The 24,294-nt window shown below is 49.2% G+C and overlaps 1 protein-coding gene and 1 long non-coding RNA gene across 2 annotated transcripts in view; one reads left to right on the top strand and one right to left on the bottom strand.

Moving 5' to 3' along the window:
• Positions 1-24,294, top strand: part of DUSP15 (dual specificity phosphatase 15) — a 28,022-nt gene that overhangs the window by 1,612 nt on the left and 2,116 nt on the right. Inside the window, exons 2-7 of the mRNA XM_054980249.1 lie at positions 3,545-3,798; positions 7,007-7,040; positions 12,907-12,989; positions 14,757-14,806; positions 18,319-18,393; positions 21,012-21,186. Coding sequence (XP_054836224.1) covers positions 3,778-3,798; positions 7,007-7,040; positions 12,907-12,989; positions 14,757-14,806; positions 18,319-18,393; positions 21,012-21,186 — 438 coding nt within the window. The 5' untranslated portion in view covers positions 3,545-3,777. The remainder of the gene's footprint in view (positions 1-3,544; positions 3,799-7,006; positions 7,041-12,906; positions 12,990-14,756; positions 14,807-18,318; positions 18,394-21,011; positions 21,187-24,294) is intronic.
• LOC129330234 (uncharacterized) lies at positions 2,386-4,938 on the bottom strand. Its single transcript, XR_008597054.1, has 3 exons — positions 4,574-4,938; positions 2,980-3,120; positions 2,386-2,574 (listed from the first exon to the last, which is right to left on the bottom strand). It is a non-coding gene; the product is annotated as an uncharacterized LOC129330234 (long non-coding RNA).

The following is a 24,294-nucleotide window of genomic DNA, read 5'->3' as shown; positions in this document are numbered from 1 at the left end:
GCCTCTGACCTATGGCGACCCTATGAATGAATGACCTCCAAAACATCCTACCATTAACAGATCCTGCAAACTGGAGGACGTGGCTCCTTTTGTTGAGTCCAGCCATCTCCTTTTGGGTCTTCCTCTTTTCCTGCTGCCTTCCACTTTTCCTAGCATTATTGACTTTTCCGGAGAATCTTCTCATGATGGGAGCAAAGTACGATAGCCTCAGTTTTGTCATTTTAGCTTCTAGGGAGATTTCCCTGTGCTTATACTGGAGTAACTCTGTTTAGGATTGCAATATTTATTTTTATTTTATTTATTTCAAATTTCTATTCCGCCCTCCCCGCGAGCGGGCTCAGGGTGGATAACAACATATTAAAATACAATAAACATCTACATTAAAACAACAGTGTATTAATACACATTTAAAACAGGATGGCCTTCACAGGGAGGATTAAGATTTTATACACCCCTTTTTTCCAGGCTGGCGGAGGCCCAGCCTCAGCCATATGCCTGGCGGAACAACTCTGTCTTGCAGGTCCTGCCGAGCCCTGATTTCAGCAGACAGAGCGTTCCACCAGGTGGGAGCCAGGACCGAAAAGGCCCTGGTTCCAGTCGAGGCTCTGTAAGTTTGACCTTGTGAAGGAAACAACTCCGCTCTTCTCAAGAAGCTACACAGATATTCTGCTGAGGCTCAAATTGTGCAGATGTCATCTCTGGCAGTTTTAATATTATTTTTGCTTACCAGCCATGGAGCTTGAGCGTGGAGCAACCTCGGGCAGGTCACTGATCACTCAACCCAACCTTCCCGACAGGGATGTTGTCAGGAAAAAAAAAAACCCAGATGTGTACTAATCCTGTCTGCTGTGGAAGAAGGTTGAGATAATGTGTTGTACATGTGTTGAGATACATGTGAGAGCCAGTTTGGTGTAGCGGTTAAGAGAGCGGGACTCTAATCTGGAGAGCCGGGTTTGATTCCCCACTCCTCCGCTTGAAGCCAGCTGGGTGACCTTAGGGCAGTCACAGCTCTCTCAGAGCTCTCTCAGCCCCACCCACCTCACAGGGTGTTTTGTTGTGGGGATAATAATGACATAGTTTGTAGACCACTCTGAGTGGGCATTAAGTTGTCCTGAAGGGCAGTTGATAAATCAAATGTTGTTGCTGTATGAGAGGAAGACTGCATAGTAACCTGGAAGGATGTCAGATCCCGTGGCTCAGTATGCCCTTAAAACTTCCCTGTAAGGTAGGCCAGTATGATTGCAGACGGGAGACAGAGATGGAGAGAATGGCATTACCAGACTATGTTGACGGCAGAGACAGATTCTGTGCGCTGTGTAAAGAAGAGTTGCATCTTATTTTATTTTTTTGTCGCTCAGCCTTTCGGTTCCTGATCGGTGTTGATTGCAGAGGCCAGATTCAAAGTAGGGGCTCTCACTGAGTAGACTATACTGGGCAGAGGAACTGAAGTGGATGGAGGGTAGATTTGCTCAGAGAAAAGGGAGCTGCAAGCTAATCCAGCAGAGACAGGGCAAGAAAGAAGCAGCCGCTGCAGGATCCAGTAGCCAGAAAGCAGGGGGGACTGGCATCGAGGGTGCTTGAAGAAACTGCCGTCTACCTGGTGAGACAATCACTCAGGGAGGCGCCCCAGTAAATGCCAGGGCTGTGAGACACATCCAGAGCGGTTAGAGCGGAGACCTGCTGCCGCTTCGCCCTGTTGCCTTCTGGTGGCGCTTGGCTTGAGAAGGGGATGTGGCTGGATAAAAAGGTGTGCCGCTTCATTCCTAAAAGGGGAGGTGCCGCTGCTTGGCGGTCTCTGTGAGGGCGGATTGGCATGTTCAAATGGGCCAGGGACAAGCTGGAGTCGCTTGGCTTGGATCTAGGCCAGAGTTGCCCTTTTTCTTGTCCTGTTTCATTGTGTTGGCATGACAAGCATACACCTGTTGTTGCTGCTACAGTCTGACTGTGAGGCAGCTGGCCCAGCAGGGCTGGTAACACCATCGAGATCGGTTCCGCTTGCTCAGGGCAGCCGTCGGCCTGTCGGGCACTTCCCCAGTCAGTGGAAGGAACCCCGGGTCAGCAAGTCCGGCACTGGCTCTGTGGCTAGAAACTCTTCGCCCTAATCCCAGGAGGGCAGTAGCAGCTGGCGATAAAACTTGCGGGTCTCCTCTGGATCTGACTCGCCTCTGAGGTCAGCTATGCCAAATAAAAGAGTCAAAGTATATATATTTTTTTTAAAACCCAGAGGCGGCCCTACCAGGAGGTGAGTGTGGCAAATATTGAGTGCCATGTAAGGTTGCCAACCGTTTAGAAAAAGCAGCCTGGCCTGCTCTTGTGTTGCGCCTTTAACCACACTTGATGTACAGAAATCAGCCAGTGAAACTTTTCAGAGCGTGGCAATTTATATTTATTTTATTTATGTCGTTTAGGTGTATTTGCTGCCATTAATCTTGGCTTATGTTTAATACATGTGAGCGACTTCCAATTCCTTGAAAAGTCGGCAGCCCTGGTGCCGTTCAGGGTGGCCGAGCAGGAGGCTGGCGCGTCTGACCCAGGCAGGTTAAGTGATCCAGACGTCATCCTGTCCAAGCCCCACTGAAATGAAATAGTGGGAGGGGAAAGGGGAAGACTGGCTCTTTCCTTTTGGCTTTCTGCCTTGGGCCAGCGAGAAATCATCACGTTTGAGCGCAAGCCCAGCCTCTGCAGTGAGCAGTTCACGTGTGGGCAGTCTGGCTAGCATTGCCAACCTCTAGGTGGTGCCTGGCGTTCTCCCAAACTTTCAACTGCTCTCCTAACCACAGAGACAGCAGTAGCAGATTCACCCTCAACGGCACCGTATCTCTGCTGAGATTCCTTCCCTTTCCAAACTCCACCCCCGACTCTGCAGGAGTTCCCTAGCCTGGCATTGGGAACTCCTTCTGGCCCTGAGGTTGCACCCCGCCCCCCCAACGTGCTTCATCAGTATGGGGGGGCCACCCTGGCTACTCATACTGCTGTTACCTGGATACTAAAGGCCAATCGCTGTGAAGGTGTCCAGCTCCCATCCCAGGTGGCCTCGTGCGTGCTTGCAGATTCTATTTTTGCCGTGTGACACCCGAGGAGGTAACCAGATCTGCAGCAGTCCTTTGCTCGTACATTCCCCTGGCAGAGGAGAAAAAAAAGCTCGTACACGCTGCACACTTGCTTGGATGAATCACACAGATTTTTAGCACCAAAGGGGGGCCACACGGAGCCAGAGAGGCCTGCGCACGGTGGGACAGATTGTCCTAAAGTTCAGGGATGCCCTGGGAGTCAAGAAGGCAGCGCCAACGTCACGCCTTCACTGCCTCTGCTTGTCAGAGAGCCGAGATGACAAAAGGCTTTGTTGTTCTCTGCACACAGGAGCTTTGTGTGTTTTGACTTGTGGAGCAGTACCGCCTGCCCTTGACACACCCACACAATTGCAAAAGAGGTGGGGTTTTTCCTCTGCTCGTCAGCGTGCCAAGATCGGAGAGCAACCAAGGGGAAAGCACTTTCTAGAGTAGTTTCTTGGCCATCTTGGAGGAAAGCACCTTTTTTTTTCCAGAGGAGGAGAAGCCGGGCAGTGGCCCGCTGGGAAGATTGACAGCTTCCCCTTTGGTGCTCAGCTGCTGCCACGGGACCTTGGGGAGCACCAGTCTAAAGAGGAAGAAGGTGGTGACAGACGGACGGTGCTGGGCCTAGAGGCGTAAATCTCACTGGGTTGTTGGGCACCGTGAAGGAGAACTGCGCACAAGGACACCTCCTCTCGGCTACAGCTGCCTGCGTTAGCTTCGGACCATGGGCAATGGCATGAACAAGGTACGGCAAAGAAGACTTTATTCCTCTCAGTCCAGGCAGTTAGTAGTGGGTGCATGGTCGGAGAACTTTATTTCAAGACCTGAACGTTCCTCGGCCAAACTGCCCAAAGTTTGAGACCACAAACTGCCTGTTCAGCCCCTTAATGTACTTCAAGGTGGTTAGCCCTGTCAGTCTGTTTGTAGCAGTAGAAAAGAGCAAGAGTCCAGTAGCACCTGGAAGACTTAACGAAATTTGTGGTAGTGGATCCAGAGGAGTCAGCCACGTTAGTCTGTAGGAGCAGAACAGTAAAGAGTCCAGTAGCACCTTTAAGACTAACCAACTTAATTGTAGCATAAGCTTTCGAGAACCACAGCTCTCTTCATCAGATGCATCTGACGAAGAGAGCTGTGGCTCTCGAAAGCTTAAGCTGCAAGAAAGTTGGTTAGTCTTAAAGGTGCTACTGGACTCTTTAAAATTTGTGGTAGAGTGTGAGCTTTTGTGAGTATCTGAAGAAGTATCTGAAGAAGTGAGCTGTGGCTCACGAAAGCTCATACCCCACCACCAATTTTTGTTAGTCTTCTAGGTGCTACTGGACTCTTGCTCTTTTCTGTTAATATACTTCAGCCATCCTGCTGTGCTGGAGACTTGGTGGCAGAAGGTGCCAGGGTTTCCTCGCTCCCTCGGTGGATACTTAGGGACACAACATTCATCTGGGGAGGAGTCATTTGTATGCAGGGTGGGGGTGGGGTGGGGACTGGCTCTCAAAACAATCCAACAGCAAGACAAAGCAAGGTACCTCTCCAGGCCTTACTGCCTCGACGCAGCGATGATGTCGGGCTCACGCATCGCGTCCACTCCGCTCAGACCCAGCCATCATGGGACGAGGTGATGGGCAAGCCGATACCTGTTGGCTGGATCCAAGGCTGGGGCTGGGCTTGGTGGGCACCTGATTGCCCGCAGCTTCCAGGGCAGCGGCCCGCTGGGAACTTTCCTAATAAGTTAAACAGCCAGCCTGCCCCTACTCTCGTGAACGGGTAGCTAACCTCTCTCGTAGAAAGAGATGGTTGAGTCTATGCACGGTTGTTCCTTGCACAGTCCTTCCGCGTACCTCTTGCTGGCCCTCCCAACTCATTCACGAGGGCGTGTTAAGTTTGCACTTGGCGCCGTACCCCGCACAGATGCAGCGAGGCTTTGGCTAGAAAGGAAAGGCTACAGCTAGCTCACCAGTTGCGCTCCTAGTCACAGCCATTATCTGGGAATCTCATAGCAAGGCGGACTTAAGGAGCACTGCCTAGCCAGGGACCTGCCTGGACGGGGGACGAAGGACCCCACCTAGAGCAGGCAGTGCCCTGGCTCCTCGAATCAGGCAGCCCACTCAATATCACCCCCTCTGTTCTGCCAGGATTTGGAATATGTCAACACAACCAATGGGCTTAATAGTAATTCCTTTTCACCAAGAAACCGTGGGAATGGCTCTGCTGCCTATGCGACGCTGCTGAACCAAGCAAAGCATTCTCAGTGCTTTCACCAAATGATGACCCCCCCCTCCCCTTGCTCAGTTCTTTGGAGAAAGTCAGGATGTTAAACTGGTATCAAACAATGCAGGTTTATCATGTAGGTAGCTCTCAGTGTCTTTTTTTCTTGTGCAAACTGTGCACTCTCGACAGGACTTGTGATATAAGTAGAAAGCTGTACATACACATTTTAAAAGAGGGACAGCATAGGGAGGGCTTAAGAAATGGGGGGAAGAGGGAAGCCAACTCCTGGGGTGCTGTTTATGTGTTTCGTGTCACGGCCCAGCACATGAGAATGTTTTGTAAGCAGGTGGCAAGGGAAGTGGGTGTTATTTTATTTTATTTTATTTTATTTTATTCTATTTTATTTTATTTTATTTTATTTATACTCCGCCCTCCCCACGAATGGGCTCAGAAAGTGCACCCAAAGCACTCCACAACGCTGGCTTTGTATCAAGCCGCTTGGCCTCTTGGTATTTTGTTAATTCCAATGTCAAAACTGTATTTGGCTTAAAGCATAAATCTGTATACTTACTCAAAACAGCAAAAGTAACTGAAGAGTTTATGAGCATTAAATCAGAGCAGCAAATCTAAAAGTTGCAATCTGTGGACTAGTTGTGATTTCACCTGTTAAATTGAAGTATTATGTGCTAATAAGCATGCTTGAATTGAGCATTGTAGCTTTACGCAGTTGTGGACTGCCACAAAACAGAAACGTTAGCACAGGGACGGTGGAGTTCCAGCAAGGATGAGAAACGGCTCAGAAGGGAGAGTCGGTCCAAAGAAGCAGAGAGCTTATCGAATACGAGGCTCTCTCGGAAGAGCGCAAAGGGAAGGCGAACTTTGCCTGGGAGTACATGCTTTGGCTGCAACGCCCAAAACGTCATGCAGGAAACTCGAAAGGGGAATCTCCCACACTCTTCCCCGAGAGCAAGCCCCGCTCTGCCCTCTCCTGCATTTCAGCACATCTTTGGATGTGTCCAGCGGAGGCCAGGCGCCTTTTCACCCTAGAGGTCGGAGATATAAGAGTCACACAACCACTGCGCTCAGATGCGGTGGACTGGTCTCAAGTGGAGTATCCAGAGCCCAGCATCGTACACGGTCGAGTGGCTGTCCCATCCCAGCCCTATCTATCCCAAAAAGGGGATTAGATAGATGCATGACGGGAGAGGTCCATCTTGCTCTGTGATTTTTCCCTGAGATAGCTCTACGGTTGACTTCATCCAGAGGAGAAAAAAAAGTCTCTTGAATAGGGTGTCAGACTAGAATCTGGGAGGCCCAGGTTCGAATCCCCCCCTCTGCCATGGAAGCTCACTGGGTGACCTCGAGCCAGTCGCATATTCTCAGCCTAAACTACCTCACAGGGCTGTTGAGAGGATAAAAAGGAGGAGAGGGGAAGGATGTTAAGAGTCCCCTTGGGGAGCGAGTCAGGGTATAAATGACAGAAGTAAATAAGTCTTTTCAAGTTGCTTTTTCCTCCTTCTGTATGCAACTGCTGGCTTCATGGGAAGGGAAAGGTTAAACGCTAAATGAAAAGAAAAACTGGATTCTCAGGACAGGCAGCCAGTGGGAGGCATGGCGGCATTTGTGCAGGGCCGGGAGGCGATGATGTGAGGCGGGGAGAGGCCAGCCGCCGACGAATTCAGCCTGCCTAAGCTGCCCTGTTCCTGAACCAGAAACGCAGCTCACACCGACTCTGCTGTTATATATTGCAGGTCCTGCCTGGACTTTACCTCGGGAACTTCGTAGGTGAGTGAATGCACGCTGCAGACCTGGAGTGGAGCTGGGCGGGAGGCCTGTATCGCCTGCAGGTCCTTTTACCTGGGAGGGACTCCTGCGTTTTTAAGAGATGCCGGGCAGGAAGAAAATACCACTCGCTGCATTTCCACGGCAGGGCAGACTTTCCCTGTTGCCTTTCTGCCTGTCAGGCACCTGAACAAAATAGCATAATGTAAAAACATAAGAAGATCCCTTCTGGATCAGACCAGCAGTCGTGTAGTCCAGCATCCTGTGTTGCACAGTGGCCAGCCAGCTGTCCTAGAGGGCAAACAACCAGGGTATAGAGGTCAAGGCTTTCCCCTTCGTGTTGCCTCCCTCATGGGGTTTCAGAGGTTTGCCACCTTAATTCCCTTGATTCACTGTAGCAAGTCCATGAATCTGTCTGGTGGTGGAGAGTGCCCTCAAGTCATAGCTGACTTATGGCGACCCCTGGCAGGGTTTTTATGGCAAGAGACTACCAGAGGTGGTTTGCCATTGCCTGCCTCTGCAGCCCTGGTCTTCCTTAGAGGCCTCCTGTCCAATTACTAACCAAGGCCGACCCTGCTTAGCTTCTGTGATCTGATGAGATCAGGCTCTCCTAGGCTAACCAGATCAGGGCTGGGCTAGCTAGGTCAGAGCAAAACCTGCTCTCAAGTCAGAGTTGACTTATAGCGACTCCCGGTGGGGTTTTCATGGCAAGAGACTACCAGAGGTGGTTTGCCATCACCTGCCTCTGCAGCCCTGGTCTTTGTTGGAGGTCTCCCGTCCAATTACTAACCAAGGCCGACCCTGCTTAGCTTCTGAGATCTGATCAGATCAGGCTCACCTGGGCTCTCCAGGTCACCTTTTAAACCTTGTGGCCATCACCATATCAACTGGCAGTAAGAGCCAAGTTTAATTACTCATTAAGTAAAGAAGTATTTCATTTTTTCTTTCTCGAATTTATTGCCTATCAACTTCATTGATCACTGCTAGTATAATGGGACAAAAAGTTCTCTCTACTCAATTTCTCTCCATCCCGTGCACGATTTTATAAATCTTCTCCTTAGACATCTTTTTCCCCCCTAAACTGAGAAGTCCCAGACTCTTGAGCCTGTCCGCATAAGATCTAACAACCCCTTAAGCGTCTTGATTGCCCTTTTATGCATTTTTTCCAGCTCTGCAATATCCTCTTTGAGATCCGTCAGCCAGAATTGTACATAGTTCCAAATAAGGCCGCACCATAGGTCTGTACAAGGGCATTGCAACACTGGCTGTTTTATTCTCAGTCTCTTTCCTAATAATGCCCAGCTGCCATCTTTTTTGGTCATAGACTCAGAGGAGTTAGTTGTGTTCGTCTGTAGTTACAAAATAGTAAAGAGTCCAGTAGCACCTTTAAGACTAACCAACTTTATTGTAGCATAAGCTTTCGAGAACCACAGCTCTCTTTGTCAGATGCATCTTTTCTCAAAAGCTGATGATGCATCTGACAAAGAGAGCTGTGGTTCTCGAAAGCTGACGATGCATCTGACAAAGAGAGCTGTGGTTCTCGAAAGCTTATGCTACAATAAATTTTATTCGTCTTAAAAGTGCTACTGGACTTTTTATCTTTTGGGGTGTATCTGGACAGGGGCTGTTTGGTTTCTGGCAGACTGCTAAATACAGCCCTCCTAGTGGCAGGTCAGGTATTTCCAGCTCAATGTTTACTATTTGCTGCCCTCAGCGTTTGCTTTGGACAGAATGTCAAGCGTGTGTCACAGAAGGGGGGAAGAAACAGCCTTGGAGTGTTGCCACTTGCTTCCTCTCTGTCTGAAATAAAATCTGGGCATCCATCCATCTGGGACTCTAAGAACGGCTGTAGAATGTTATGCTGCCCTCTTCAAATTTTAAAAACACGTACATGGAAGCAGCCGGACGTGCAGGGAAAGTCAGGGGCGAGGAAATCTCTGGAAGTCCTGCACGGAGGTTTGTCTCTGTTGGCCATGCTCCGTCAGTTGCCCAATACCTACAAACCACATCTTTGTTACCTGCTGAGCCACACCAGGAGCATGTGGGTAGCGGACCCTCCAGGGATCAAACAAGGAACACTCCAGTGCGCGCGCCCCCCCTCCAATTTCCCTTCTCCAGTGGCTTTCAATTAAGCCAAAGAGGTGGAAGTTTTCTCAGAAACGTATTAGAGGAATTCACTAGGATATCTCAGTCCCAGAGGTCCGTCTCTCCTGGAAAATGGCATGCGCATCACCCTGCAATGCTCTGCACTCCAGCACAGCAGCCCTTCAGCCTTGTTGGACCAGGGCTCACGCTGAAGCCCAACCAGCCCGTTTAAATTCTCCTCTGCCTTCCTCCCGTCGCTCTCCTTTTCCCGCTAGGGTGGCCAGGTGCAAAGGAAGGTGGCAGCGAGCTCTTGCTCTTTTGATGGTTCTGCAGAAAAGGGGATTTCGGCCAGTGCAGCTGGCTGGAGAAGAGCCAGAAAAACTCCCTCTCCAGAAATGTAGCAGAGACCTCCTTTGCTTCTGGCCAAGATCCTTCCAGTTTGGTGTAGTGGTTAAGAGCACGGGACTCTAATCTGGAGAGCCGGGTTTGATTCCCCACTCCTCCACAAAGCCAGCTGGGTGACCTTGGGCGAGTCACAGTTCTCTTGAGCTCTCTTAGCCCCACCCACCTCACAGGGTGATTGTTGTGGGGTAATAATAACACTTTGTAAACCGCTCTGAGTGGGCATTAAGTTGTCCTGAAGGGCGGTATATAAATCGAATGTTATTATTATTATTATTATTATTCCCTCCTTTGGCTTTAAAATTACCTGAAAAATAAAGCTGGAGCCACTGGTGCAGTCCAGTCAGGGGTTCCTGCCCAGCATATCACCCTTTTGAGCCGTGTGGGGTGATGTAGACAAGCTGGAACGTGTGCAGAGGACGGCAGCGAAGATGGTGGAAGGTCTGGAGACCAAGTCCTAGGAGGAAAGGTTGAAGGAGCTCGGAATGTTTAGCCTGGAGAGGAGACGACTGAGAGGTGATACGATAACCATCTTCAAGTACTTGAAGGGCTGCCATATAGAGGATGGCGCAGAGTTGTTTTCTGCTGCCCCAGAAGGTCAGACCAGAACCAACGGGTTGAAATTAAATACAAAGAGTTTTCAGCTAAACATTAGGAAGAACTTCCTGAAAGGTAGAGCAGTCCCTCAGTGGAACAGGCTTCCTCGGGAGGTGGTGAGCTGTCCTTCTTTGGAGGTATTTAAGTAGAGGCTAAACAGCCACCAGACAGCAATGCTGATTCTGTGAACCTGGGCAGATCGTGAGAGGGAGGGCAGGAAGGGCTACATCAGTGCTTAGTTCTTGTGGCCCCTTCGTACATGCCCAGGGTAAGGCCGATTGCCATCTTGGGGTCAGGGAGCAATTTCCCCCAGGCCAGTTTGGCCAGGGATCCTGGAGGCATTTTGCCATCTTCTGGGCATGGAGCAGGGGTCACTGGAGGTGTGGAGGGATAGTTGTGAATTTCCTGGACTGTGCAGGAGGTTGGACTAGATGACCTTGGTGGTCCCTTCCAACCCTATGTTGAGTTCTGCTAGACTTACAAACTGTATGCACCCTCTGGAAGGTGTCCTGAACTCAACGGGTTGCAGAAAGAAGGGTTGCCAGGCTCCAAGTGGGGTCCTGGAGTCCTCCCAGAATCACAACGGATCTCCAGACTACAGAGATCAGTTCCTCTGGAGGAAATGCAGCTTCAGATGGCAGACTCTACGACTACCATCGATTCCCTTCCTAGATTTCCCCCTCCACGGGTACGACCTCCAAATCTCCAGGAATTTCCCAATCCAGAGTTGGCAACCCTACCTCTGACGAAAGTATAGAAAACACTGGGAATTCAAAGCTGGGCTGCCTTTCTGGTCCTGGGAATCGGGAGATCTTGAAGAGCCGATCTTGTGCCTTTGCAATACCCCTGGAGATACTCCGCTCCTACGCTCTGGGCCAGTTATCCAAGAGAAAGCCACCAGGCCCATCCACCAGCCATTCCTACATTTCTGACGCCTCTCCAGCCTGGGGGCTGAGTTTCAAAAGCCTTCGGAGCGCTCAGCAGTGGAGAACAGCAGGCTGCACACACGGGATGAGCGGCAGGCGCAGCGTGGCCTCCGACCTCGGCCCCGGCAGCCAGCTGCTTCCCCTGCGCCTGTCTCATTAAATATTGACCACCTCCCATTAGCACACAACCTGTCTTAATGTTGCCGCTCATGTGCCAGGCTGCCGAGAGGTGCGCCGCCCTCCAAGGCTGCTACATGCATTAGCACTCAGACACCTGGGGCCTTCGGGAGCGGCAACGGCTGCGCTCACAGACGCTCTCCCGAGCACCGTTTCGCAACCAGCACCAGAGACAACTCTGCCTTAAAGCGAGGAATGGCCAACCGCCCCCTGCCCCCAAGGCAGGAAATACCACTTGAGTGCCATTGAGAGGGGCCGGCAGACCCGTCTTAGGGCACAATCCACCGGGAAACTGCCCTGCGCAACACCAACTACGTTTTAATCCTGCCGTTCTTCTGCAGAACTTGGGGTGACATGCACGGTTCTCCCTTCCCTTATCTTCACAACCACCCTGTGTAGTAGGAGAAGCTGAGATTTGCTGGGTGGCCCCAGGTCACCCGCTGTGCTTCGTTCATTAAGTGAGGGAGTGGAGACACGAACACGGTTTTCTCTACTCTCTGACAACCTATCTAGCATGCTTTTATCTAGTCCTTCCTCAAAGGACTAAGGTTGCCAGTTTCCGAGTGGGAAATTCCTGGGAATTTGGGGGTGGTGCTTGCTGAAGGCAGAGTTTAGGGAGGGGAACAGCAGGAATGGGAGGCCATACAGTCCCAATGTTACATAATCTGGAGATGAACTGACATCTGGGAGAACTCAGCCCTCCCTCCCTGAGGTTGACGTCCCTGCAAGGAACCCAGGGCAGCGTGTACGGTTCTCCCTTGCCCTTTTTATCCATACAACAACCTTGCGAAGTAGGTGAGGTAGAATGAGCGAGTGACTAGCCCAAGGTCACCCGGCACACTTCACAACCAGCAGTCTGGTGCAGCAGAGAGTGGCTTCCTACATTGTATGCAAAAGGCTGTTATTACGGATGTCATTCTTTAGGGCTCGCTCTGCCCCAAGCAGTTCTCTCTTGTTTCAAGGCAAATAAAAAGACTTAACTGCTTGGCTGGAATTTAACCCTGAAGCTCGGACTTCGTGTGCACCCTCCTTATATGACCCTCCTCCAGGGTCATCTAGTCCAACCCTCTGCACAGTGCAGGAAATTCAGTTACCTCCCCCCTGCCACACCCCTCAGTGACCTCTGCTCCATGCCCAGAAGATGGCAAAACATCTTCTGGATCTCTAGCCAAACTGGCCTGGGGAAAATTGCTTCCTGACCCCAAAGTGGCAATTGGCATTACCCTGGGGGTGTAAGAACTAAGCACTGATGCAACCCTTCCTGCCCTCCCTCTCGTGATCTGCCCAGGTTCACAGAATCAGCATTGCTCTCTGATGGCCATCGAGCCTCTGCTTAAAAGCCTCCAAAGAAGGAGAGCCCACCACCTCCCAAGGAAGCCTGTTCCACTGAGGGACCGCTCTAACTGTCAGGAAGTTCTTCCTAATGTTTAGCTGAAAACGCTTTTGATTTAATTTCAAGCCATTGGTTCTGGTTCGACCTTCTGGGACAGCAGAAAACAACTCTGTGCCATTCTGTATATGACAGCCCTTCAAGTACTTGAAGATGGTTATCATATGCGATGGTATGTTCTGTTGCCAAGGGAAATGATTGCAAGTCGGCATGCGTGCAGTTGCCTGTCTGTACCTGATGGCTGCAATAAGCATTCTATGGCTTATTCTTCCTACTTCCTTCTTTCTTCCAGATGCCAAAGATTTGGACCAGCTGAGCCGAAACGACATCACTCACATCCTCTCCATTCATGAATCCCCGCAGCCGTTTATTCCGGTACGGATGGGTACAGCTGTGTGACACAGGAGATCCAGGTTCTAGATTTCCCATGTAGAGATGCCAGCTGCCTGGAAGGAAAAAAAATGCCCCGTACCTTTTATAGAGAATTGATGAGCTGTTATTTACTGCCAAGCCATGAAAAGATACCACTGCCCATTTTTGCACATTAAGCCCCTGCTAAAGGGATTGGATATTTTATCTCCTGAACTGTTGGCAAACCCACAACAACCATCTGTTCCCATGATTTTTGTTTTTTAAAGCCCCATAAGCAATAGTAGTGGAAACTTGGGTCAGGGTCTTTGAAATTCTCTACTCCATTTCCCCAACTTTCAACTTGGCTTTCAACTGCTGTCTGCCCCATGCAGACAAAACATACAGGTAGTATATGGTGGCGGTGGTAGTGGAGAATGCTGTCAAGTCATAGCTCACTTATGGCAACCCCTGGTGGGGTTTTTATGGCAAGAGACTACCAGAGGTGGTTTGCCATCGCCTGCCTCTGCAGCCCGGGTCTTCCTTGCAGGTCTGCCATCCAATTACTAACCAAGGCTGACCCTGCTTAGCTTCTGAGATCTGACAAGATCAGGCTCGCCTGGGCTACCCAGTTAAGTGAACATAAGAACATAAGAGAAGCCATCTTGGATTAGGCCAATGGCCCATCCAGTCCAACACTGTTACACAGTGGCCAAAAACCCAGGTGTCCTCAGGAGGTCTGCCAATGGGGAAGGGACACTAGAAGCCCTCCCACTGATTGCCCCCCCCCAGACACCAAGAATCCAGAGCTTCACTGCCCAAGACAGAGTTCCATCTATACCTTGTGGCCAATAGCCACTGATGGACCTCTGCTCCATATGGTTATCCAATCCCCTCTTGAAGCTGTCTATGCTTGAAGTTGCCACCACCTCCTGAGGCAGTGAATTCCATGTGTTGATCACTCTTTGGGTGAAGAAGTACTTCCTTTTATCCGTTCTAACCCGACTGCTCAGCAATTTCATTGAGTGCCCATGAGTCCTTGTATTGTGAGAAAGGGAGAAAAAATCCTTCTTTCTCTACCTTCTCTATCCCATGCATAACCTTGTCAACCTCTATCATGTCACCCCTCAGTCGTCGTTTCTCCAAGCTGAAGAGCCCCAAGCGCTTTAACCTTTCTTCCTAGGGGAAGTGTTCCATCCCTTGAATCATTCTAGTTGCCCTTTTCTGCACTTTTCCCAGTGCTATAATCTCTTTTTTGAGGTGTGGTGACCAGAATTGGCCATACCATTGATTTATGCAGGGGCATTATGATACTGGCTGATTTGTTTTCAATTACCTTCCTAATAATCGCCAGCATAGTACAGGTAGTGTATAGCCCTATATATTTTCCCCACAAACAACTGGGAGGTGGTGGACAAATAGCAGCTGTTAGCATTAAAAAACATGCATCTCCCATTTCAGGTGATTTGGCCCTCAAGTGGTACCTTTGGGGAAGCAGAGACAGAGAGTGCACCACAGGGCCCCATCTACCTGGAAGTTCTCTTGTGCAAGCTGCATTGAAATGTGACGCTTCTGCAAGGGGACGGCAGAGTTGATCACTTGCAGAGAATTCAGAGCAACCTAACTATGTGTGTGAAATGTCCTGGCCCAGGGCAAAGCATAGGCAATTTCAAAGCGGGCAGAATTCATAGCAGGGATGGCCCTTGGAGTCTGCCACAGTATCCTTGGGTTCTTGCTTTGTGTGCCTTGCTGGGAAGAGGGCACTCATCCCACCCTCTCTGTGTGTCTTTCTAGGGAATTACCTACCTTCGAATTGCTCTGCCAGACATGCCAGAGGCTAACATGTAAGTATCAATTGGAAAGAAAAAGTTTGGGGGAGATTAAGAGGGTTGGCAACTTCCAGGTGTGGACTGGAGTTCTCCCAGGATTATAACCAGGGCTTTTTTTCAGCTGGAACACAGTGGTACGGTATTCCGGCACCTCTTGAAAACGGTCACATGGCCGGTGGCCCCACCCCCTGATCGCCAGACAGGGGATTTTAGATTGCCCTCTGTGCCGCTGGAGCAACGCGGAGGGCAGTCTAAACCCCCCTCTGTCTGGAGATCAGGGGGCGGGGCCACCGGCCATGTGACCATTTTCGCCGAGGCCAATTTAAACTTTAAAAAACTCCCCCCTTGTTCCAGCAGACCTAAAGTGACATCATTGCGCGGTCCTGAGTTCCACCACTGAGTTCCACCACCCCTTTTCCCAGAAAAAAAGCCCTGATTATAACTGACCTCTTAGCAGCTAAAATACTAATTACCTCCTAGGGTTCCTGGAGATCTGAGGGTGATGGCTGTGGAGGAGGGCACTGGGGGAGGGATTTCCCCTGGAATCTATGGTTTACCATAGAGTTGGCTCTCTGAAGCTACCGTTTTCTCCAGGGAAACGGATTTCTGCAATCTGGAGGGCACAACTTGGTTACAGTTTGGGAGGAAAAAATCCTCATCTGTACCAGTTTCAAAACTGAAACCATTTCTTGTCTCCCCGCAAGCTGCAGCTTTTTTTGTTTAGCTTCTTTTCAAAGGAGAGAGTAAGACAAGATGAAGCGCAGAGGAGACAAAAGATCGTAGCTCCTTTCCTTTCTCTGTGCTGTAATAAAAAGCAATTCCATCAGCAGAATTTCATCCAGCGTGACGGCACCTGCCAAAAATCCCCTCCTTTGCATCTAGCCACTCCGCAAAGAGGCAGGAAAACAACGCAAAGCGGGCCTTGGCTCAAAGGCGAGGCCTGCCTCTGCGAAGTTTGAAGGCTGCAGCTGTGGGAAACGGGCTGTGCCACGTGCCGAGTCTCGGTAAACAAGTTAACTTGTATAATCCAGTTGCTGGGAGCCAGATCCAGCCAGTATCGTTTGGCTCAAGTTTTGCAACGGTGTGCTTTGCCTCTGCCTCAGCCCCGGTATGCAAAAACAAGTCGGGCAGTTTGATTCCCTGGCCAACGAATGTGGGACTTTCAGCTAAACTCCGGTTCCAAATCTGGATGGAAACTGGGCATTTCGCAAGCAGCTCTGACCTCCTTGTATTTTTGTTTACTTCGCTGATTTCATGTGACTGGCCCAAGGTCACCGAGTTCCCATAGCAGAGTGGGGATTTGAACTCGGGTCACCCAGAGAGAAACAGTTGGGAAGAGAGATTCAGGCGGGTTTCCATGTTGGTCTGCAGTCGGAGAGCAAGATTCAAGACCAGTAGCTCCTGGCTTATGTGAACCTGGGCAGATCATGAGAGGGAGGGCAGGAAGGGTTGCATCAGGGCTTAGTTCTTGTGGCCCCTTCTTACATGCCCAGGGTAAGGTCGATCACCACCTTGGGGTCAGGTAGCAATTTTCCCCAGGCCAGTTTGGCCAGGGATCCTGACAGTGTTTTGCCATCTTCTGGGCATGGAGCAGGGGGCACTGGGTGTGCGTGGGTGGAGAGATGGTAAATGTCCTGCATTGTGCTGGGGGTTGGACTAGATGACCCTCGAGATCCCTTCCAACCCTATGATTCTGTGTGCTACAAAATTACCTGTTTACAAAGTTATCTATTTACAAAGTTGGTAAGAGTGTCTCTTTGATTGTCCCTGTTGTGAGCAAGAGGCTGTGTAGAGTGTGCAGACTTAGTAGTCTGGATTTTTTTTTTTTTATTCAGCAAAATGAGCTGGGAGAAGACACCCTCCTCTTAACCCAATGATTTAATTAATTAATTTAATTTGTTAGACTTTTTACCCGCCCTCCCCACCAGCAGGCTGAGGGCGGTTCACAGTGTTCTAATACGATAAATTAAAAAGATAACAATACACAATAAGAACCAGAGGAGTTAGCCAGGTGAGTCTGTGGTTGCAAAATAGTACAGAGTCCTGTTGCACCTTTAAGACTAACCAACTTTACTGTAGCATAAGCTTTTGAGAACCACAGCTCTCTTCTCTCGTCATACATCTAACGAAGAGAGCTGTGGTTCTCTAAAGCTTATGCTACAATAAACTTGGTTAGTCATAAAGGTGCTACAGGACTCTTTACCATAATACACAATGATAAGAATAAAATAAAACAAGTTAAACCTCTGCGAATAGTTCCCTGTTCACACAGTGTCCTTGGGGCAGATGAAGGAGGGGGGAACAGAAGTTCCCTTCTCAAGGAACGGGGCATGGGGGACCCTTCTTCTCCCAGCACCCCCTGGCAAAGGGCCCTCCTGGATTTCATTAGGACATGTGGGGGGAACTGCGTCCCCTCTGCCTGACCTGGGAAGAAGGGAACTACAGCAGAGCTGGTGCATTGCTCTTAAGGGGGCAGCCAGGAATTCTCCTTTTCTATTGCCCTTTTATGCCACTTTTGGATCAGAGCTTTGTACGTGGCTTCCAGGCAACTGGGCGTGAGGATCTTAACACATGCAGGACGGTGGAACCGTATGGCACTTTGTGGTGGGAGGATGAGGCAGAGGAAATTCAGTGCGGGGGACAGCTCAAAAAGTCTGAGCATCACTAGCTGGAACATAAAGCGTTTTGTCTTTCACATACAGCCGTGTGCTGACCGGCGGGACCCACCGGGGCTTGTGATGACTCATGAGCCGCAAATCTCTGTTCCTACAGTTGTCTTTTGTAGCTATGGCTTAAATTTCCAGGAACGTCTTTCAAATGTGTTCTGCAGATTTCCTTTGAGGATAAAGACTGAGAGATGAAAGGTGCCCAGGATGTGCATGAAAACACCATGATCTGGTGCGAAATTAGGAGGGGGGATTCCGCTCCCCAATAGCATCCATACTGGGGGAAGGGGAGGGACAGCAGGCATATAAATTACAGGTGGGGTATGGACAGCTTTCTTTTGTTCCACTCGGTTCTGGTCTCCTTTGTAGTTTTTGAGCAGATAACTGTGGGATGAAAGGAGATCTCTCTTCCCTTTCTGATGCCCCTTAAAATCTGGTGTTCTAGACAATCACCTTTGTTCACCCAGAGGTTGGATTGGCCCTGCATTTTAGGGGCTACCCCATTCTCTCCTCCTTTGACAGCTGACATGCAAACATGCCACATGTGCAGCCTGTAGCATCATGGTTAAGTGGTTGGGCTGTGATCCAGCTCTGCTGGTTCGAATTCCACTCCTGCCATGAGCTCAGCAGGTGGCCTTGGGTCAGCCCCTCCTCTCAGCCCCAGCTCCCCAGCTGCATTGTGGGGATAATAATAACACTGACTTTGTTCACTGCTCAGAGCGGGGCACTAATCTGTCTAGAAGAGTGGTATATAAGGCTTGTTGTTGTTGTTGTTGTTGTTGTTGTTGTTGTTGTTGTTGTTGTTGTTGTGTGATCCAGTGACTCTGTCTTCAATATTTGGCTTTGCTTCCACCCCTCTAGCAAGAAGCACTTTAAAGAATGCATTCATTTTATCCACTCCTGTCGCCTGCGTGGAGGAAACTGCCTCGTGCATTGGTACGTTCACTTACTGCGTTAGCAAAGATGGAGAGAAGGCTGGAGAGCCAAACCAACGTACAGCCCATTCGAAAGATCAGGAAGCTGATCAAGAATATCTTGTGAAAAATGGTCATCTGAACCCAGCATAATTAGAGCGAAAGTAGGGTCTCACATGATACAGGATAAGAATGCTGTTTCCAGAGAGAAGAGAACTTTAGTTTTTAAAAACGCCTCTTTGGAAAGATTTTGTGATGGAGAAGAAGCCTGATGGAACAAGTTTGAGAAAAAACTGGGTGAGAGACTGACCCTCCAGACTCTAAGAACAGTCTCCAAGGGAAACAGAGAGATGGTTTGTTAACAGCAGTTCAGTCCCGGAACAAATGAGCGGATGGTCATTTGACAGTTTGCCCGTAGCCAGGGCTCATTTTGAGGGGGAATGCACAGGAATGCAGATCTGATAGTTCTTCAAAGAGGTCACATGTCAGGTGGCCCCGCCCACCTGATTTTTGGCCATTTGGGGCCTGGATTGGGCCCAAAATGGCCAGAATTGGGCCTAAAACAGCCAGGATTGGTCTGAATACAGCCAGGATCGGGCCTCTGACGGGTGGTAGATCACTCTCCCGCTCAGCAGCAGCCCAATTCTGACCATTTTGGGCCCCTTTTCAGCCATTTTCAGCCCCTTTTTGCCATTTTGGGCCCAATTTCGACCCTGAGTGGCCAGGATTGGGTCCAAAACAGCCAGGACAGGTGAGGTCAGGGGGTGTGGCACATGCAAATCAGTTATGCAAATGACACTTCCGGTGATGGCAAGGGGCATGTCATATGCTAATGAGTTATGCTAATGAGTTCCTGCATCTCTTTTTCTACGAAATGACCCCTACCCATAGCACGGCAGTGTTGCTTCCACGTGGAGCTTTTGATATCAAAACTGAAGCTGGGGTCTACTTTCTAGGTTTCCCCCTTTGCTGCTATCTTTCCCAAACCTGGGTTGATAAGCTCATTTTGGAAAGATGACAATCAAAGTGTCTTTGCTTGCCATATGGCTGGGCAGGTGCATTTTTAAAAAATATATATATATTTCAGTTTTAACATGTTTAACATTCAACAGGTGCGTTTTTTGAAGGTTCCACCCCTATTGGCACCGTTTTCCTTGCCTCACCCTCTGCTCCTGTTGCCACCAGTTTCCCCCCCCCCCCACCGCTGGAGAGCATTTGGGGGGCTTTTATCTAAAAAACTGGCGTTGGTCAGATTGGAGCAACCTTTCCGCAATAGGGGTGGCAACAGAGCAAGATTCGGGTCCAGTAGCATCTTGAAGACCAACTAGATTTCCAGGGTAGGAGCTTCCAAGGGTCAGAGCTCCCTTCATCAGATAGGGGTGGCTATAGATAGTTATAACCAGGGCTTTTTTCTGGGAAAAGAGGTGGTGGAACTCAGTGGGTTGCCAGAACAGGGGGCAACTCCTGGCGGGAGGTGGTGCCCCGGTACCACGTGTGTGTGCGCAAAGTGCACGCACGCTCCCAGGACCGCACAATGACATCACTTTGGGTCAGCTGGAACAAGGGGGGAGTTTTTTAAAATTTAAATCACCCTCGGCGAAAATGGTCACATGCCTGTCTGGAGCGGCGCGGAGGACAATCTGAATTCCCCTCTGTCTGAACATCGGGGGCGGAGCCATCAACCATGTGACCATTTTCAAGAGGTGCTGTAACTCCGTTCCACCACGCTGCAGCTGAAAAAAAGCCGTGTTATAATGCTATTGCTGTGGCCTAGCAGTTCCTGGTTTTTTTAAACGCCTGAGAAGGCCCTCCAATGCTGATGGAGAGAATTGTAGCTACTGGGGCAGGGGTGAAGCAAGCAGTGTGTGGAGAAAACTGCTGGGTGGGTGAGACTTGTTGCCATGTGGAAGCAGGCATAAATCAGCCTTTGAGAGGTGGGCACTCAACTGTGATTATTGCACCAGTTGGGATGCAGGAAGAGGCATTGAAAGGCCCAGTTCAGCTGCGGCTCGGCTAAACATTACTATGTCTTTCACGGTTATTTTAAATGATGTTTTTGATTGGGGAGAGGTAAAAGAGAAAGACAGTTAACCCTTTCCTCTTGCGCCATTTTCTTGCTGGAAAGAACTTCTGATCTGCTTTTATTCCCACTGGAGAAAAAAAGACACCTGTAAGTTTTCCCCAGGGGGTGAAAGAACAACTTGGAGGGGGGCTTTTTCTAACAAGGCAGGGGAGGAAAGGGTTCCGGTCCCCCCCACCCAGAACCAGTGCTGTTCTCTTCTTGATAAAGGAATACTGGCAGCTAAACTTGCAAAAGAAAAAAAATATTTAAAATAAACAGGGAAGAAATCTATGGCTGAGTCTTTAGCCATAGAACTTGTGTATGAATCAGGAAGAAACGGGTGCCTCTGAACATGAGCAGAATGCATTGGCCCTGAGCAGGTCCAGCAAATCTTCTAACATTTGGGACTTGATGGTTGTTCAATAGGATGCAATTGCCAGTCAAGTTTGAGCTGGGTACAGTTCTTTGGGCAAGTTAAGTGGCACTCTTTGCCGATGTGTTTGCTGCTGTCCCTCTTATCACAGCCCCAGTGAAAAGGGGCTCTGAAGGAGTCTGACCATTTACCATTCTGGCCGTAGCCTTGCCGGGATCTCTCGCAGCACGACGATCGTCCTCGTCTATGTCATGGCGGTGACGCAGCTGACCTGGCACGAGGCACTGGAAGCTGTCAAGGCAGTGCGCCCAGTCGCCAACCCCAACCTTGGATTCCGTCAGCAGCTGGAGGAGTATGGGAAGAGCAGGTCTGCGCAGAAGGTGAGAGCGAGAGGCTCCATGGGGGCCCAGCCTGGGATGGGAGGGGGAGTAGAAGCCAAGTGGGCAATTATTAGGGTTGCCAACTCTGCTTTGGGTAATTCCTGGAGATTTGGGGGTGAGCCTGAGGAGAACAGGGTTTGGGAGACCAAGTGTAGCCATTTTCTTTAGGGGAACCAATCTCTCTAGTCTTGTGGATCGGTTGTAATTCTAGGAGTTTCCAGGCCCCGCTTGGAAGTTGGCAACGCAAGCAGTTATGATCTGGTTTTGTTTCTACGAAGCGTGCACTGGTGCCTCCTTTAGGAATAGCTGGTAACCTGTTCAGGTCCCACATCCAGTTATTCCCATTTGGCCCAGAGCAAGGGTGGGAAAGACACAGGCCGAGAGAGTCAGCAGGTTTAAGGCAAACACAAAAAAGATCCAGAAGGGCCTTTTCTTTATACTGTTAAAAGTTTTACGGGATGTCAGAAACTATGCTTGGGGTAGAACTATTATTTATTTATGTCATTTATAGTCCGCCTTTCTCACGGAGACTCAAGGGGGATTACACAGTATGAGATTAGTACAATCAGTAGCAAGGACATTTCCATAAACAATGCCGTAGGGTAAATAGATACAAGTTTAAAAGACATAGTATTAGCAAGAATCCAATACAGAGTAGAAAAAATACTGAAGCAGAACATAATTAATTCTAGGACTAAGATTAGAAAACATGGAGCACTGGTGGTACATAAGAGTACATATTTAAAGCAGCAGATAATATGTAAGGCAATATAGTGATGAAGTCTATAATCCCCAACTTGTTAGTGAAGCACCTGAGACCCCCTCCCTACAATGCAGCCCCCCCATTTGAGTAAAAAGCCTTTTTGAATAGTTCGGTTTTGCATCGTTTACGAAAAGCCAGGATAGTGGGGGGCTCTCCTGACCTCCTCAGGCAGGCCGTTCCACAGGATAGGGGCCACCACAGAGAAAGCCCGTGTACGGGCTGCTGCTGGCTTCACCCACGTGCAGCCTGGCACCTGCAGGAGACCCTGTTCAGATGAGCGAAGCTGCCATGGAGGAATGTAAGGAGGTAGGCTGTCCCTCTAGTCGTGACTAAAGGCTATTGCCAAAGCCAAGGTCAGCTGCCTCACTTCTCTCCCCCAATACTGGTCCATCATGCTGGGAATTTCCCTGTCCGTCCTTTCCACCACCATCCCCCGTTACTGGCTGCTGCTGAGCAGGGGGAACGTTCAAGGAGATGCCTGATGGAGAAGGAGACGGGGAATTCAATCCACAGCTGCCGTTTTTTAGGGCAAACCTAGGCTTTTCATCTCATCCAGTGCGGCCCTAACCACATTAACTGGAAAGTCTCTAGTTCAGATCTCCCCAAACGCCGTGCTGGAGATGGGCTTAGGAAAGAGCGAGCTCAGCCTTAAATCTCTCCATAACTGATCTTTGTGCCACACTGCAGGGCTCTTGTAAGAGTTTCTGAGACAATGGCCATTTTCACGTGTCCTTATTGAAGCGCCATAGTATTGCAATTGTTCCGCTGTACTCACAGCTGCACACACATCCTCGTAATCCACCTGTGAAAACGGGGCGGGGAGCACGGTCTAGAAATGTAAGAAATAGATGAATAAATAAAATCCGTCATCCTCCTAGATCCAGAGGAGTTAGCCGTGTTAGTCTGTAGTAGCAATATAGAAAAGAGTCCAGTAGCACCTTTAAAACTAACCAACTTTACTGTAGCATAAGCTTTCGAGAACCACAGCTCTCTTCATCAGATGCATGGAGGGTAAGAAGAAACTGGTCTGATATATAGGTGGAGAGGGGAGGGGGGAGTTGATGCAATCAGTAGCTTCTGATAATGGGATCAGTTTGCTTCTGATAATGAAATTGGTTACTTCTGATAATGAAATAACCATTCATAGTCCCTATTCAGTCCAAGCCTGACTGAGTCAAATTTACATATGAATTCCATCCTCCTCCTGTAATCGTTGCACTTGCTTCAAGAATGCAGATTTCCCGTTTTTTCTACTGTGTAACACTTCTTTAGCGCTTTTTTTGCCTGCATGAGACCGCTTGGAAGTGCTTCTCCAGAGACCGGCCACTCAACTCCTCCTCCATTTTCGTTTTCTGCACCCTAGGATGAGATTTTCCCGCCCATGACCAGGAATCCCGCAAGCCTTTGCAGGCTCCTGGCAACAGTGATCTTGGTTCCTGTTTTTCCAAAAAAGGCAAAATGGGCGGGAAGGTGCTTTCGTCAACTGTGACGTGAGCTCACCCAACACCCACAATTGCACTTATTCTGTGGAATGTGAACTTCTGGACGCGCAACGAAGGGGCACAAGCCAAGGCAGTGTGAAGGGTGTGTCGTAATAGCCGGATTACAACTAACAGAATCATAGTGCAAAATTAGCGGAAAATTTAGGAATTGTGAAAACAGCCAATGTATGTGAAGTCCTCTAAACACTCGGATTGCTTCTGCCCCACCCCGCCTCCCCTAGGCATTGCAGACCCCTTCAAGCTGGTCTGTGAAATCATTTCTAAAACGGCCTTTTTATTTTAAAAACTATCCCACAGCCTGGGCTAACCCCAGGGCCGTTGCCGGCATGCACAGATGTCTGCCGGCTACTGCATCAAGAATGTCACTAACTGCTCTTTGTATGTCCTTCAAAAGAAAAAATTGGCCATGAAAAACTACAAGTACATTACTTATCCAAAGGCATGAGACCATTTATATAACAAAATTCTTCCAAATTCATTTTGTAAGGTGCATTTGTATACCATTTGCAAAGTTATTTTTGTATCCCTTTTTCTTAAATCCAAAACATGGAAAGACATCAACTGCAATCTTTCCATTTTTTAGATATAGGAAAAAGGGATACAAAAATAACCTTGCACTTTGTAGCACTTTACAGACGGAATAAAAATGCACTTTACAAAATGAGTTTTGACATAAAAGAATTTTGTTAGATAAAAGGTCTCATGCTTTTGAATAAGTAATGTACTTGTAGCAGTAGAGAAGAGCTTGAGTGCAGTAGCACCTGTAAGACTAACAAAATTGGTGATAGGGTATGAGCTTTCGTGAGTTACAGGTCACTTCTTCAGATATAGGTATCGGAAGTG

The sequence above is a fragment of the Eublepharis macularius genome, chromosome 5 (genome assembly GCF_028583425.1).
Source record: "Eublepharis macularius isolate TG4126 chromosome 5, MPM_Emac_v1.0, whole genome shotgun sequence".
NCBI lineage: Eukaryota > Metazoa > Chordata > Lepidosauria > Squamata > Eublepharidae > Eublepharis > Eublepharis macularius.
This window is presented reverse-complemented; position numbering and strand designations above follow the sequence as displayed.